At 30.2% G+C, this 17,701-nt stretch overlaps 1 protein-coding gene across 1 annotated transcript; it reads right to left on the bottom strand.

The window, feature by feature from the left end:
• Positions 1–10,137: 10,137 nt before the first annotated feature.
• LOC126693167 (peroxidase 27-like) lies at positions 10,138–12,399 on the bottom strand. Its single transcript, XM_050389055.1, has 4 exons — positions 12,065–12,399; positions 11,450–11,641; positions 11,166–11,331; positions 10,138–10,736 (listed from the first exon to the last, which is right to left on the bottom strand). The coding sequence occupies exons 1-4, from the start codon at positions 12,272–12,274 to the stop codon at positions 10,330–10,332; spliced, it is 975 nt and encodes a 324-aa protein (XP_050245012.1). The 5' UTR covers positions 12,275–12,399; the 3' UTR covers positions 10,138–10,329.
• Between the last annotated feature and the right edge of the window lie 5,302 nt (positions 12,400–17,701).

The raw sequence follows: 17,701 nt of genomic DNA, 5'->3' as shown, positions 1-17,701 counted from the left end.
TGAATCAAACCACGTCAGGAAAAAAAATTTAATTAAGAGACGCGTGTGCAACCGCGTCCTGCCGAGTCCAACGCAAGTGCACCAACCAAAATGGCACACCCATGCTTCCTTGGTGACAATAGCCCTAGGTGACCTACATCGGCAGTTTGAAAAATACTAGTATAGGTCCCGGCAATTCTGGCGCTTTTTTAGAAACTGTTGGAATATCTTATACTAGTAGTTTGGAACCCTATATTGACGCTTTTTAAAAACTAAAAACTAACACAATAAGTTGAACCTATACTAGCAGTTTTAAACTGCAAAATTTTTATATTTTTCAAGTATAGCCTTTAATGGCAGTTTTGTAACACTATACTAGCGCTTTTAACCTAAAGTTTAACTTATTATTTATCATTAAAAAAAATAACTATTTTCAAAAATTAAAAGGGACGCATTGAAGAGGGGTCCACTATTTCATGCAATTTTCAAGTTATAAACACATATATACAATATGATCAAATCACTATACTACTCTTAGTGTCTTTCGATTTTGTCTATAAAATAACTAAAGATTACAATTTTTTACAAGGAAATTTATTGAAATATTTTTTTATGCATCGGTAGTTGGGGTGGGGGATTTGAATTCTGAATCTCTCTATTGAAAACTTTTAATACTATAAGTGCCAAATAGTTAAGCTACAAGCTAGATTCTTATAAAAATTTATTGAAATATTGGAGAAACTAATAATAAATTGAACCGCACATTGTATGAGAACTCAGCTTGTATAGTATACAAATAAAATTATCAGAGATATTAATTCTATTAAGCAAGTAAACAAACTCATAAAGATAATTACCGAGAATGTCAATGCGTCTACTTGCATAGTAGTTCTAAAACATGCGTCTATTTGCATAGTAGTTTCTAAAACATTTAGATGAAGAAGAAGCACCAACTGTCAAAATCCACGGTGCAACATTTTGAACTGATTTAATACCAGGACCATGATTGCCAGCAGTAGCTACATTTAAAATATTATGCTGCATAGCAAGAAAGGATCCAACGACAATTCCATTGAGATAATATGGAGCTTTCTTGGGCTTAATAGCAAGGATACAGAAATTACATCAACCCTATCCTCTATTGCTTTCAAAAATGCATCAACAATGTCATCCAATTTCATGAATTCCACCTCCTTCCTTTCTCCATACAATTTTATATGAATAGATTTCTGCATTTTGAGCTACACAATTAATGAAAAGGTATCCCAGGGCTTTGTTTCAATTCTTCTCCCTGCCCTGCTGCCACTACAGTAGGTTGGGTTTCACGACCTACAACGTCTACAGCTTTGGGTAAGGTTGATCTAGGCTTGTCAAAATGTGCATTTTTACAAAAATATTCAGCTTTACAAATAAGGCCACATTAACACATGATTATAATTAATATGATCATAATTTCCTCAAGAGAGAAAATCAATTGGGAAATTACGTGTCTTGGAACTTTAGTTTATCCTTGCAATCATGGAACTCTTTGATTTTTCTTTCATCACACAAGAAAGCATCAAATTTACTATCTATACCACTATCAATTATTGCAATTTTAACATTTCTATTTTCTTGAAGAAGTGAAAATATATATGTATGAAGTAAGTTTATTCACTCATGTAAATTTAAAAGCATTTTGAGATAAGAACACTTGTTCCCTTCAATCCAATACTAAAAAAATTTAAAATTAAATTAAGGCAATGTTTGTTTGTTTGTTTGTTTTTGTTTTTGTTTTTTTGTTTTTTTTTCCTAGTGCTATTAAAAATGCATAAATTTAATCGAAAACATGTGTTATATATTATGCAACTGGATTTTTACAATATGCGATTTGTTTACAAGTCAAGTTACAAAAATTAATAATCATATCCTAGTTAATCAGAGTTCATCAAGTCTTCTCTCATTTGAGTTTGGGAAGTTAATACTCAAACTAGCAAAACCTACCACGGCCCACAGTATGATAGTGATATTTAAATTAAAATAAAAATATGTAAAATATTCTTTTGTAAGGGAAATAAAGAAGAATTAAGCACAAAATTTTTTCTCAATAAAACTAACTACAATGTTGTTTTTATATAAAGACTATTCAAACCGTGAAGCTATTCTTTACTACTTGTATAGTTTTATCAAAACTCTAGAGATGTACAAGTATTTTCTTACACTGAGACCTAATATGAAATATGGTTTAACACTACAACAAAAATGTTTATTACAACAAAAAAATTATTGTAATAACATCAAAGTCATTGCAATAATTTATGTAAAGTGTTGTAATAAAATTTGAGGTAATAGGTTTGTGTTAAAAAAATCTCGTTGCAATAAACTTTAAATATTTTAATGACAATTTTGATGTAATACTATATTTGCTATTGCAATAAACAATTTACTACTTTAAATATTTTGTATCAATAGACTATAATTTCATGAATTTTATTGCAATAGATTGCAAATAATTGACAACAATAATTTTGGTCAAGTTATTGCAACAATATATTCATTGTAATAGATAATTGTTTCATATTTTTTTCATTATAATAGATTGTAAAATAATTGGTATTAGATTATTGTAATAATATATTTGTTGCAATTTCATGTTTGTTATTGCAATAGATTGTAAAATAATTTATATTTACTCAAGGGCGACTCTACAACCAGCCCAGGGGGTTCAAATGAACCCCCTAGCCTAGCCAAAAAATATATATATATAAAGTTTTAATTTTTTTTTTTTGACTCCTAAAATAAAATTTTGAACATTCCAACTCTAAATTTTGTTTAAACCCAATTGAAATAAACGAGAAATATGATCATTTTAGTGCTATTTTCATAATATTTTTACAATAAAGTTTAAGTGACAAGTTGTAATTGGCTTTTTATCTGAACCCATAATTGATGTCATTTTTTTACATACCTTTAACAACTTGACACCTAGATTTTATTGCATAAATGTTGTGTCAGTAGCACTATTATTAAAATTGCTTATTTGTTAATAAATAAACCTTCTCTCCGGACTCTAGCTTACTTTACCTTTGATGGTAAAATAAAACTATTTTTTCTTGCATTGTTCTTCTTCATCAGCAAAAAATTACACTATACCGACTATTCTATATTTAAATATATGATTCTTTTCTCATTCTCTCTTTTGCATTTCTATATTTTCTTTTTTTCTAATCAAGTAATTTCATAAGTGTTCTACAGTTTTTTGAGTCCAAAAAGTCTTTTAGTACTTGCTCCAATTCCAAGAGAATGACCATTTGTGTGGTTAAAAATCCATACACTTCAAAAGCAAAATCTTATATCAGTTACTATTTTTTTTTCTTAGTTTCACGTTTACTCCCATACCTACTCTTGTATGTGTTACTATTCTTTTTTATCATATATTTTTATTTAATTGGTATTGCATACAATTATAATGAATTATTATTAATTTGACAAATTTTATGATTATTTATTTAATTTTATTTATTTATGCATTTAATTGTTGTTGTCTTACGTACTGATCTTTAAATTATTAATAATTTTTTTAGACTATTGTATAGTATAGTTGCATTGTATACTATTTAGAATATTATGTTAGATTATTGCATGTTATATGAAAACTTTATATAAAAAAAAATAATAATCATTTTATTTTTTACTCTCCACAACAAAATCCTAGCATAAGACATTAATGACCCCCCTAGAAAAAAAGTCCTGGAGCTGCCACTGTATTTAGTTATTGCAATAAATTAAAAAATCATTTTAACTTTGTGCTTCCTCAAGTTTATTATTTATTAACTATATATTTCCTAAATTAACTATTCAATATGGAATGGTCGATCACATTACACTTGATTTTATTAATGAAATCCGTAGTCATGCCTTATTTTAAAAAAAACAAATAAATAAATAAACACAAACAAAAACACCTAAAGAACCATTCATTAAAAAACAAGCAATAAAAGATAAACATAGACATTTTCATTCACATAAAATTTGGCTGAAGTTTAATGCATGTGAAAAATTGAAGCTCAAGAAAACATATCCTTGCTCATATTTTCAACATATCCTTGCCCGTATTTTCTTTTTTCACACGTTGAAGCTCAAAACCCAAAAATAAAAATAAAACATAAAACATAAAACATAAAACATAAAACATAAAACAAAAAAAAAAAAACAAAAACCTAGACAAAAACAGCCCGTCACCTCCTTCAATCTTCATCTTCCTCCTTCATTCTCCATCCTCCTCCTTCTTCTTCTTGCACGTCACCACCTTCTGTTTGAGCCAGAAGAAAACAATGATGAGTATCTCAAAACATTTCTCATCCGTGGCAAATAGCATCCCCTTGAATATGGTAAGAAAACCATCTTGCCGATTGGTGGAAAAGAGTGGAGGTTGATCCAGGAGAGCACATTGGATAGAACTTTTTTAATTTTTGAGAAGAAAGCGAGCTTGGTGGTTATGTGTTTTTTTTCCCCAGGCTTGAGAAAGCCTGGGTGGTGAGGAGTAGATGGGATGGGAAATGGATGGCCTTGAGAGGAGTGGTGGTGGTGGAGGGCTTGGGTGGAGCAAATGGATGGAATGGCTTGAGAGGATAAGCAGTAGAAGTGGTAGTAGTGGTGGTGGTGGGAGCAGAAATAAGGGGGTGGGGTGGTGGTCGTGGAAAATGGGTTGGGGTTTTGGTAGTGAAGGATTTCAAACTAGACTTGAGGAGAAAACAGAACGCCATTTTTGCTTAGCTTGAGACTTAGAAAGCTTTTTTTTTTAAAACAGTGATGGGGTTTTTAGGGGTATTTATAGGGATACCGAGGGTTAGTGTGATGCCCCCTAATTTGATTGATTGTGTGATGTGTGTAGGTGTATGATGAATCCCACATCAGATATTTACTGGGTTGAACTGAGCTTTATTAATAATTGCAAGGAGCCTTAATTGTGACTAGTCCTTTTGAGGTATAGCGCAGATGTGACTAGCGCCTTTTTCTTGGGTCATAAATCTTGTAACTATAGTTAACTATAGCTATTTGCTTGTCCATCAAGTTGTAGAGCCTGTTGAAATCTTATTGTGAATCACAAAGTCCAAATACAGTTGTCACCTATCTTAAAGCATTGGCATAAGATAATTGCAGCTTAAGTGTTTGATGAAGTTCTCCAAAGAAGCTTGGAATAAACACACACACACTATATATATATATATATATATATATTCTTTTATAAGTAGTTTGGATAAAATAAAAAAAACATGGTTGTCTTTGGGTTAATCTATAGCTACGATATGAAAGTTTGGGCTATAACAAATTTTTTAAGCATTTAGGTTTGTGTTTATCTCGCCCCCCCCCCCCCCCCCCACTTAAAATCCTAGTTCTGTCCCTGATTACAATAGAAATTTCAAAGTGTCAGCTTATTACAACAAATATATCATTGCAATAACTAAATATAAATTATTTTATAATTTATTGCAATAACAAATATGAAGTTGCAACGAATATATTATTACAATAATCTAATACCAATTATTTTACAATCTATTATAATGAAAAAATATGAAATAATTATCTATTACAATGAACTAGTTTGTAACCCCATGCATATTCATAAATACACTTAAAGATATACAATAAGATGCATAATATAATTCCTATATATAATTTAAATACTATTGATAGTCATTTTTATATTTTGTTAACTCTTTAAAAAAATTTATAAGGATATTATTAGATATAAAATTTAAATTATCCATGTTTTTTTTTTAATTATTGTGAAACACTTTTTTTTTACACGATTCATTCATTTTAGACTTTTTGGTTTTTGTACTTAATAACTTGCTTGGATAAATATTTATAATGTGGTCCCACATTTGACTCTAAAATTAAGAAATAAAACTCTTTAAGAATAAATAATTTAGAACACACGGCGCAAAATTAGAACTCTAATTTGGAATTCTAATTTGAGTTTCTCTCAACTTCACTTATTATTATTATTATATATATATATATATATATATATCATTGCAATAACTTGACCAAAATTATTTTTGTCAATTTTTTGCAATCTATTGCAATAAAATTCATGAAATTATAGTCTATTGATATAAGATATTTGAAATAGTAAATTGTTTATTGCAATAGCAAATATAGTATTACATCAAAATTGTCATTAAAATATTTAAAATTTATTGCAACAAGATTTTTTTAACACAATTCTATTACCTTAAATTTTATTACAACACTTTGCATAAACTATTGCAATGACTTTGATGTTATTACAACAATTTTTTTTTTTTTTTTTTGTAATAAACATTTTTTTGTTATAGTATTCAAATTTCTTTCTTCCTTTTATTATTTTTATTATTATTGGCTGGGCTGAATGAATGAGATTATAAAAGCTTGATTTTCTAGTTATTGTATTCATGTTGGCCTAAGAGGGTTTGAAATTTACTTGGTTTCAGTGTTGTGAGTGTAAGAGATAAGTTTGGAAATCAAGGCTTGTGTGCAAAAGGAGTGGGATGGACTTAGTTTTGGATTGGGCTTAGAGCAAACTTGGGTTGGACATAACCTGTTTGGGCCTACCTTGCCTTTTGACAGCTATGAACAGTTTGTACCATTAATTGTTTATGGGTGAAGTCTTCGGTTTCTCACAATATTGTTACATGATGTTCCTCCACGTGCTATGTTGTATCGCTTTAAAATGTTGATTTTGTTTTTTTTTTTTTTTTTTTGTTTTAAATGACTTATATATGGTGTCATTTTTTTTTTTTTTTGACATTTTAATAGCTCCAGTTGTTGAAATTTGATGATGTGGTGAAATCAAGGACCTATTTCTATGTGATATTGTGATATAATCAGTCTGCTGTGTAGTTTAGTGCAAAACTATATGGATGCATCATGCTAAGAGCAATGAAATATCCAAAATTTCAAGTTAGAAGTGCTAGAGAATAAGTGAAAAAAAAATTACAGTAAATGAGAAGTCTTGTTCTGTGTTCAATCCAGTTTGTAACACGAATTGACTTTTAAATGAGATTTTTTGTGAGGCTTAGTCCATGGAACTGAGGCTGACAAGCCCAAGCTAGAGTACTCATTTTTAGTTCGCTGTTTGGAGGTATTTATTTACCCTCCGAATTAGGGTTTATTGTAGTGAAAAAATTGTACTGCTACTTTTCTTCCCAACATAGTTTTTGTAGCTCCATATATGTAAGCAAATTGTCGAATCACGTAAATTGTGTTGTGTGATTGTTTTTATAAAAAAATTTCTCTATTTTCACATCTCACATGTACCTAACACTCTCCTTGTAAGTTCTAAAGTGAGGATGAGGTTATAGGTTCAAAACCCATTGAATGTACATAACTTACCAATAAATTTTTTATAATTAAAAAAAGAAAAACAAAACTACTATATGTTTGAGATTTTTTTAAGCATTGTTTTGTGTAAAGATTGAGGTTATAGGCTTATAGCAATAAAATATATATTTGAATTTGACTGGCTATCGCATTCTAGTCTGAGCTTTAAAGTATAAGTTTGGTTTGCCATATATTAAAGAGTTGAAACAAGTTTTGATTTTGGATTTTTATACGACCTATTATATTGGAATGATATTTTTCGCTAAAGGGGAAAAAAATGACCATTCGTATTTTTAGTCAATTCCTTTTTGAAAGTATGTTTAAGTTATTCTAGTAGTTTCCTATAGCTTACATACGTAGGGATATAAAAAAAAGTATAGTTTTTGATAATTTTTATATTAAATGTGTAACAAAAAATTAAGTTACTTAGCAAAAGCATTATAACTCAACTGCATGACATCCAATAATCAGCTTTGTCCCTAGCAAGAATCAGTTTTATCCTTAGCAGTAATTGTTTTATAAATCCATATTCCCCCAATGCTACTTAATGAACCAAAAAGCTTTGGTCGTCTAGAGAAGGCGCTAGATGATCAAAGCTCCATAAATGAACATTTATGGGATGATCTGTAACATATAAACGTTTGTGAAAGAGATGACCATTGGGAGGATCTTCACCCAATTAACTTACCAGAAGTGTTACAATGAAGGCATTTAAGCTACCATTGAAAGCCTCCAACAGCTAGAAAGGCAAAACCCTATATAAACCACACTAGACCTCAAGCAAAGGTACGAGAGATCATTATTCATAGCATTACGAATCAATTAGCATTCTTTCCCTAGCTTTTGACTTTATCATATATACATATATATGTGTGTGTATATATATAGTGATGAAGGAGAAGAAAAAGAAGAAGCAGCTTACCTCCATTCGCACAACACCGACTCTTTCTGTAGTCACTCCTTTTCTGTCTCTAAAAAACAATCTCTACTTTTTGAAGTTTTAACATTGAAGAGGTAGACTTATTATATATAGATATTGATTTTGGGCAGAAATACGGTTAATATGGAAATACCCCAGGCCTAGGCTAAACAAGAATTTAATGTCGCTAAAACTAAAGTGGCATAAGGGAGTGATTATTGATTGGCCCCAGAAATATGGGAATATGCAAGGAAATATGAAAGAGGATTATTATTATTATTATTATTATTATTATTATTATTAAAGAATAAGAAAGAGGATGCATGCAAAGCCACGAGATTACTAGAATGGTAATATAATTTTTTTTTTTTTTTTGAACAATAAAAGGGTAGTCTTACGCGTGTGATCACTGACCCAACCCAATTAAACTTGCAAAATTTAGGACATGAGGCATTCATGAGTGCATTAGAGCTATCTACATCATGTCTTCACATTTTTTAAAAGTGACTTGAACCAAGCAACTCATGGACACGTAGGTATAAACCAAGTACTAAAAAAACTTGTATAGTCCCGGTATAATGAGGCATACATGTGACTTATTAAAAGTGAAGGCATTAGACTATTTTAGGAGATGCAAAGTTTATATTAGTCTTGATACTGTTGGGAAAATTTTTATTTATTTACTGAACTGATGTAGTTATGGAACATTCATTTATTGGAACAAGATCGTTTTCAGTACCTCATGTCAATTTGTCAGTAAAATTAGTTTTAGAATTTTTCTAACAATCTTTTCTTGTATATATCATCTCCATTCTTAATTTTGAAAATCAAATAAAACCTATGTAACAATTCTTAATTTTGAAAATCAAATAAAATCTATGTAACAAGAGAGATAAAGATGATTTTATTATAAATAAATTATGAAGAAATATTATCAAAATGACATCATTGTTAACCTAGCGTCTTAGATATCATACTTTTCACTAAGACATATTTGGCTAGTTTGAGGTTTGAGTAATGCTAAGACTACAATTTTTACTACAATTTTTATCACAATTTGTTTAAGTGGCAAGTCGTGAGTAGTTAAGTTGTGAACCGACCACTTTTGCTCCACTACTCACAACTTGCCACATGAGCAAGTTATGGCAAAAGTTGTAATCTTAGCATATTTTTGGAATTTTGGTTTTGGTTACAATAGTTCATGTTCTTAATTTTGTGCCATATTTCTTTCTAACTTTACACATGATTTAGAGGTATCAGTTGGTATAGTCACACGCTCTTTATTTAGACATTCACTATACGCACATTAAACATGTTTTAGAGGTGTCAATTGGCCAAATAATGAGTAATAAACTAATAATAGTCACACCCTCTTTTTTACAAACTAGTTCGTAACCCCATGCATTTACATAAATATACTTAAAAGATATACATTAAAATGAATAGTACAATTTTTATATATAATATAAATATTATTGATGGTCATTTTTATATTTTTTTTAACTCTTTAAAAATTCTTGTAAAAATATTATTAGGTAAAAATATAAATTGTCTATTTTTTTATGTTCAATAATTCTAGACTCTTTGATTTTTGTACGTAATAACTCACTTGAATAGATACTTATAATGTGATCCCATATTTGACTCCAAAATTTAAAAAAAATAAAATAAAAAAAAACTCTAATAATAAATAATTTATGACATATAACGTAAAATTAGACTTTAATTGTAAAATCTAATTGGATTTTTTTTAAGTTTTGCCTCTCTCTCTATATATATATATATATATATATATATATATATTCATGGTACACGCATTACTCCCGTAGACTGAGTTAATAGAGGAGGGTATGTAATAAAATTTTATACTGAGAAATTTGGAAAGTTCATTCAATCTGTAAATCACATCAATGACAATACTTACTCATTTTTTTCAATAAAGATACATAATGCGTAATGCAGATTCAACCCAAAAAAAGAAAAGATGTTACAAAAGCAACGATACGTTGCCAACACCTAAAACCTATTAAAATCGATCCAATGAAACAAAGCATGCAGATTTACGTTGACCTGGAGCACCTTTAAGTATTGACTTTCCAACATTTCTTCCTAATCTGGCCAGCGGTGCCAGTAAGGACCTGAACTGCTCCCATTCTCTTCATTGATTTCGCAAATTCTTCGAAGAATTCGTTTTGCCTAACCAATTCTTGGATAGTATATTTGGCTTGCTTGTTTGTTAGAAGAGCCGCATCAGATTGGAAGAGACCCTTCTTCTGCAGAAGGATATTATAGTAGTGGCTGTCAAACTTTTGAAAGCTACCGGGGTCCATTTCTACAGTTGTTGTTGTGTCATTGAGGCTTTTGCATTTTGTCTTTAAGAACTGGGCATAGGATGAGTTCAAAGAAGGGTCTTGATCACCTTTTCCAGTAAAGTTGTAGAGCCTGTTGCTGAAGAAACTGCAGTGACCTATTCCAATTGTGTGCCCACCTACGTACGTATTTAAATTTGTTTGTAAGTGTTACTACTTTTACTTTAGAACATAAAGACGTGAATGCTTTAGTGTTACAAAAACAATCTTGTTTCTACTTTACTCTTAGAAAACGAAGACATGAATGCTTTAGAGTGACAAAAAAATAATAAGTATATGGATACAATTTTTTACAATGGTTATGACACGACATTATTGTGACTAATACATAAAAATATATATATATATATATAAAAGCAATTGTAAAAAAATATAATACCCCATTACTCGAACAAAAAGGGACACTATAACCAACTCCATTAATAATTTGGGATAAATGAATTAATGCTTACTTTGGCAAGTCAAACCCTTAAACATGTTTTTTTTTTTTTTTAAGAAATTTTTTTAAGTACATTTCTCTTTATTGAGATATATTTATGTAGATGTACCTGACAATACAACGAGGTCATGCACTGTAAGATTTTTGTTGGTAAAATTTTGCTGGAGTTGAGTGAAGTTAAAGAAAGGCGATGGAATGTTGGCTAAGGCCTCTGTGGCGAGTGAAACAAGGCCATCTCTTCTACCTGTGAGCACTTTCCACATTGGTTTTCGGAACTGCAAAACATTATAAATAAGTGAAGCTATATGAGCCAGAACTTAACATTATTAATTGTCATATATACTATGATTTCTTATTCAGAATATTGATTTTGATATTAATTGACTTATTTACTTGGAATGAAACGGAGTCCCTAGCAGCCAAAGCCAAGATATCTGCACAAGATACAATTCCTGCACATTCCTTCTCAACTGCTGATTTAATATCATCAATAACATCAAAGCCTGACAAAGATAGGTTCGGTATTGCTGCCTTCTCTGCAGTGCTATTTGCTGTTGAGTTCAATAGTACTGATCCATCGCAACCCTGCAAAAATTCCATTAAATTCTGTAAGCTTAAATTAAATTTTCATAGCTGTATATGCGGACTGTTTTATTTTCGTATCAAAATATTATGTTAAAACGTCACAGTTTTTTGAGATGTAGCTAGCTAGCAAGGTAGTTCAATTGTAGCAGCTAGTGGCTCCAACTCCAAGTACTAACAAAGCTCTTGTAAGCTAAAAATATATGAAGTTTTACTAAACGCATGAGTGCCTAAATGCCAGCATATATACATGCATGTTATAGTGTTTAGGTTTTTATGTTTCTAAGTATGCATGAATGCATGCGAGTGTTTATATATATATATATATATATATATATATATATAGACACACACATATATACATGTAAACTAACATGAAGAAATTTATACAACTTCACTGCCATGCATGTTTGAATGGATAATTACCCTAACAAAACAGTCATGGAAATGCATTCTGAGAAGCTTTGCCGGCAAGTTGGGGTTGCTGGAGACATGCTTCCAGGTGACACTCTTGACAATCTTCTCCACACGTGGACAGGTTTTCTCATAGAAACTCTTCTTGAGACTGCTTCCCTGACAAACCCCAAAAATGGCAGTAACTACTAAACAGACCAAAAGGAGAATGTTAGTCTTCATTTCCAAATATCTTTGAAGTAACTCTAATGCTCGAACTCTCCTTAATTTAGCAACTCTAAGCCTGGATGCCCTGGTTTATAACAACAAACTCCTTCCTTATATACACATCTGATGGCATCTTTACAGTAAGATCCAGTAAAGCAAAATATACTTTATGGAGAGAGAGAGAGAGAGAGTTGTTTAATATATAGTTCTATTCAGATCCATCGTTGCCGACTTTACATTAAAATATTGTTGCAAATTGACAAATTAATTAATTACAAACCATTTGATTTTTGACATGATCAATTGAATGATTATCCTAATATATGAAAATGCAGACCAGAAACATTCAAATGGTGCTAATATCATTCATTTGCATTGCACCTTCTTAACATATGCTGTTTATGAAATAAATAATATAAGTATTTTATCTGTATTGTAAGTGGGGATCACTAGGCAATTTCCAATATTGTTATGATAATCCTAGTTTTTTCTTGGTCAACCATGGTTTTTTTGGCCTAAATTTGGTCTGGCAACATTGCCAGTTAGTACTGATACTAAAATATATCAAGTTGAGAAACAAAGAATGCGACCTTTTATGCTAACGAATGGTTCAAATTCATAGACTTGACAGTTGGAATTAAGACTAAATTAATAAATCATGTCAGTATCACAAGTGTGTCAACATGTTACTTAATAGATCAACTCTTTTTCGGATAACATTACATACGTAGGAAAACTAAATCAATTTTCATCTCTATCTTCTTTTGAGTTTAATCATTTCTTGGAAGTCCCAAGATTGCATATATATGAAATATGACCATTCATGGAGTTGCATTTTATATATACCATTATTATCATGTCCTGTGGCTATTTATTTAATTATTTTAATGCATCGAATTCTGAATCCAACAGGAATACAAATTTTACTATTATCGCACAAATACTTTACCCATGTACATGTGCACCGCTTGTAGCTTAGGACAGGCAAGGAAAAAAAATTTAAAAAAAAATGCTCGAAAGTCAACAAAATCCACCATGGCCAAGTCAGTTTATACTTATAGTTCAAGTAGATCTCTCTCCCCCACATGATTGTTCAATACTTTAGCATATATATTAATTTAAGTTGTTATTCTAAATTTCTAATAGGAAATGTTACAATTATCTTTTTTGACTTGTTCTTTCTTTCTTTTTAATTTTTGAAAGGGAAAAGCAAGTTGTAGGAAAGATTGTGACTTGTTCTTAAAATATGAAGTATATATCCTATTATCAAAAAAAAAAAAAAAAAAGAAGTTATTCTTTTGCTAAGACAAGAAGTTTCCTTACAGATTGTCAGACTATCACATTTACACCGTGGTACCTTTGTCCTTATATAAAAATAAAAATAAAAGGATAAAGAGTAGTTAAAAGCATTAACTAAAAAAATGTATATATTTAATCTGTGATTGCAGGAGTCTTATAGAGCGGGCATGGGTGGTCCAGGTATACCATGTCTACCATGAAGCCAATAAATGTGTAGATACTTTAGCGAAACAGGGAAACCACCACCAGCAACTTTTGAACATCTATGACACCTGTCCCAATTTTGTATAGCACTATTTTGTAAGGGATATGGTAGGCCTAGGGATAAGCAGAATATGTCCCTTGAGGCTAGATATAGTTGTGACTGTATAAATTTTTATTATAATTAAATAAGACTTTCCCATTTCTACCAAAAAAAAAATGTATATATAGTTTTATACATATAGATATACAAAAATAAATTAAAGGGTTGAAAAGATATAAATTAGCTAAACATTTCTGTATAAAGAGTTGTTAATTGAATTATAATGCTCTTGACATTATTTTTATCATTCGTTCCAATTCTATGGAAATAAGAGCACATTTTCATTATTTAGTTTCATTTTAAGTTAAGAATAATATCATATGAGTACATTATCTACTTTTATATATATATATATATATATATACACTCAATTAAAAATAATAATAATAATAATAACGATTGCAGGCCTTGGACCAATTTAAGGGGCGTAAATTCTAGTTTGTGAGATATGAAACTGGGGTCAAAGGAGAAAACTATCTCAATACCGCGTAACAGCAGGGGCCAATACCATGTTATAGTCGCCTACAATCTACAATCTGGCTTTCTAAAATCTGGTAGGAGTATAGGTTTTAATTTGTTCTATTCTATCTTTTCTTTTTTTTTTTCTTTTTTTGTTCAGAAGTTATGGAATTGCATCATATCCTTAATTTAATTACACGTGGTCCATTTGTGACTTTTATGGAAAAGAAATGTTGGAAAATGATTAAATTGGGAAGCATGTAGCCTTCATTAAGACTAAGAAGAAAGTTACTGTATTCTTATTAAAAAAGACTAAGAAGAAAGCTTGTTTCATTCAAAAAAAAAAAAAAAGGGTACAGCTTATGTCCAGTGCTCCGGTGCACTGGAGCATTAGAAGTAAGCTGCAGTCCAAAAAAAATTAGCTTGCTCCAATTAGACATAAAGAAAACTTGTTCCAATGAACAAGATCAATGACCAAAAATGAAAATTATGTACTACCTACTGAAGGTTTTTTTTTTATAAGTACGTATGAGTACACGTACGTATCTGTTGGTTGACAAATTCTAAGCCAAATGGAAAACTGTCGGTTGAATGAAGCCCACAAAATCGCTATGAAAATTGTTTCTTCTTCGTAACATTTTGTGTTATTATCATTGAGGAATTCTGGTTTGGGTAGATTTGGTCAAGGGAATATGAAAATCGTAGTTCAAGATCTTAAGACTTTAAAAAATAAAAATCTGTTTAAGAGTAAGTTTATCGTTTATTGGTTACAATAAACTCTTCTTTTTTCTTTTCTTTTTTGAGAAAGAGGTTACAATAAACTAAGAGTGAAGTTAACGATATTATAAAATTTTGTGACCTTAACTTTAGATATTGAAGTATCAATGTTTTAAATGCAAAATAAAACGATTCTCAAAATATAAATACAAAATAAAAGAAATAATTAATAAATTTATTTTATTAAATTGTCAATACCACATCACAAAATTCAATTATTATATTATTTGGAAGTCTCTTGTAATAAAATTCAAACTACCTTTAACATTTTCTATAGAGAAAAGAGGAAGGGAGAAATTTGAATTAACGACTTTATTGGTTTTATGTACGAAGAGTGATTCCAATTTTCCAATAGATTATGCTATTCCAAATTAATTAAAGACTTTTTTTTTTCCATGATTAATTCACTATGATTCTGAGCAATATTTGAGTTGCCGACCTTTCTCTTTGAGCTGTTTAAGTTTAGTATCATACCTTTTTTGTTTGTCTGACTTTGTTTGACTGAAACTGCTATAACAACAGCCACAAATTCACAATTTTGTTTTTTTTAATTATTTGAAAAATTCCAGACACCCTTTATGAAGTTGCTGTAGTTGGGCATTTTAATAATGTGGTTAAGTAATGTTAGTAGAGCCAAAAGAAAAAATTCAGAAGTCAATTTGGAAAAATAAAAATAAAAATTCTACGCTTTGATTTCCGATCTCACCTCCAATTTAATTTAAGCATTTTGCTATTATTTATATCCACAGTAAAAATAAAATAAAAACATTATAGAATGTTATTTATTTATTTATTTATTTATTTTTGCAACTTATGCTAGATATTCTTGATGCTAGCTTATAGGTTCAAAAAAAAAAAAAAAATGGCCCGTTTGGATATTAATTAGTCCAAATGCTACCCAATCCAACTCCTTCATGTCACATCTTTACTATATAACGCAATTCAATCATTAATGCTACTCATGAAACTAATAAACAAAAGAACTTTAACTTGACGGGATCAAGAAGTTTAGCAAAAACTTGACTGGATCAAGAATTATGAGGAATAGATTTGGTCCATTTGGACCGTGTAATCTATACACACTGGACTAGTATTCTAGATGGTTATTAAATGTATTCACTACACTATGAGGTTATTGAAATGATCAGAATAGTGCATTTGGATCAGTTTTTTTAGTTAACTTATTTATTTTTATTTGTATTTTGTCTAATTCAATAAAAAGATAATTAAAAAATGCACAATTAATTACTAATAGTACCCAAAAAAAAAAAAAAAAAGAGTAATGGATAAGGTCAGTCGGCCATTACTCTACAAAAGTTTAAGAATTTTAACTTCTTCCTAATTTAGGAGTAATGCAGATCAAACGTAAATAAGTTTGTCCTTTTTTCTTTCTTTTTTTTGTTTCACATTATACTCTATTTATTACAATGTGTTATGCATTTTTTTTTTTTTTTCATTTTTTTAGCTACGATTTAGTAGAGTATAAAGTAAAACATTAAAAGAAGATTATAAAATTTAAATTTGACGCAGACCTCGTAGAGCAAAATAACTTGTATTTGTAATTTTGTACAAAACACAACGTGAATTTGCCGTATGTAAATGTAATGCAAGCCTCAAGTGTTACAGTTTTGCACTATAATATCCTTAAGAGTACAATACAAAAGTGAACTTTTCAATAAATAGATTTAGGAATTGACCATTGAATTAATTCCAACCGGATTTTTCATTTTTGGAACCTTTTTATAGATTCTAATTTTTTTTTTAAAGATCGATTAACACATGCCGAGCTAGATGAGTGTTACTGTACTGTTATCTTATCAAACATAATAATCATTAACACAATGGGCCGGCAGGGCTTTCCTTATGGTTCTATTAGCAATTTAGCACAGGTTTTCTGTCTCTTTGTTTCTTTACTTGCTTTTTTGCTTCTTCTTCTTCTTGTATGAAAAACATAATGGCAAATGGCAAGCTCATAGTCGAAGAGCTCAGCTAATTGGGTCTTTAATTGTATACTTATAAGTCTAAATAAAACCAGCTCATTCCAGAGGCCCCTTGATACTTAGTCCATTTATGTATTAGCAGAGACGGCCCCAGAGGGAAGTATTACCAGTTGTACAAGAATATTGGACCTGGCAAACTTTTAACAATTAGAAACATATGTAGTACTAGTAAAATGAGCACAGAAGTTGTTCAAAGAAGTGGTGAAGTGATCATGATTAGAGACCTAAAATACAATGAAAAAAATCATCAAACAGATATCAGTTCCGAAATTCAGATTCCTCAATACCAAATTGATCTTGGGTTGGTTCAAGTTCAATGTCACTCTGCCCTTGTGCTTGGGTTTGACATTGTTGCAGCTGTACTGGCAACATTCTTCTTATTAGTAGCCTTATTTTGGTCATTCTCATCTAGATTATTCTTACACAGTTTGAAGGCTACATAGGAGGGGGAGGAGAAGGGAGGCAACAAGAGCTTTGAACCCGCAATTTTAAGGCCATACAAATTCATGATCCAGCAACCATCCTGAGGTGACTCGTGGTTCGCGTAACAAAACTGACACTTCATGGCAATAGGGTAAGTATCCTCATCATGGATCACCTTGA

The sequence above is a fragment of the Quercus robur genome, chromosome 7 (assembly GCF_932294415.1).
Source record: "Quercus robur chromosome 7, dhQueRobu3.1, whole genome shotgun sequence".
NCBI lineage: Eukaryota > Viridiplantae > Streptophyta > Magnoliopsida > Fagales > Fagaceae > Quercus > Quercus robur.
The sequence above is the reverse complement of the archived record's forward strand: the minus strand, read 5'-3'. Positions and strand labels throughout refer to the sequence as shown.

Coding starts and splice junctions, on each gene's coding strand:
- LOC126693167 (XM_050389055.1), bottom strand. CDS start 12,274: ATGAAGACTAACATTCTCCTTTTGGTCTGTTTAGTAGTTACTGCCATT. Junction 11,642..12,064: donor TCCATGACTGTTTTGTTAGG/GTAATTATCCAT, acceptor GAATTTTTGCAG/GGTTGCGATGGATCAGTACT. Junction 10,737..11,165: donor TGACCTCGTTGTATTGTCAG/GTACATCTACAT, acceptor ATACGTACGTAG/GTGGGCACACAATTGGAATA.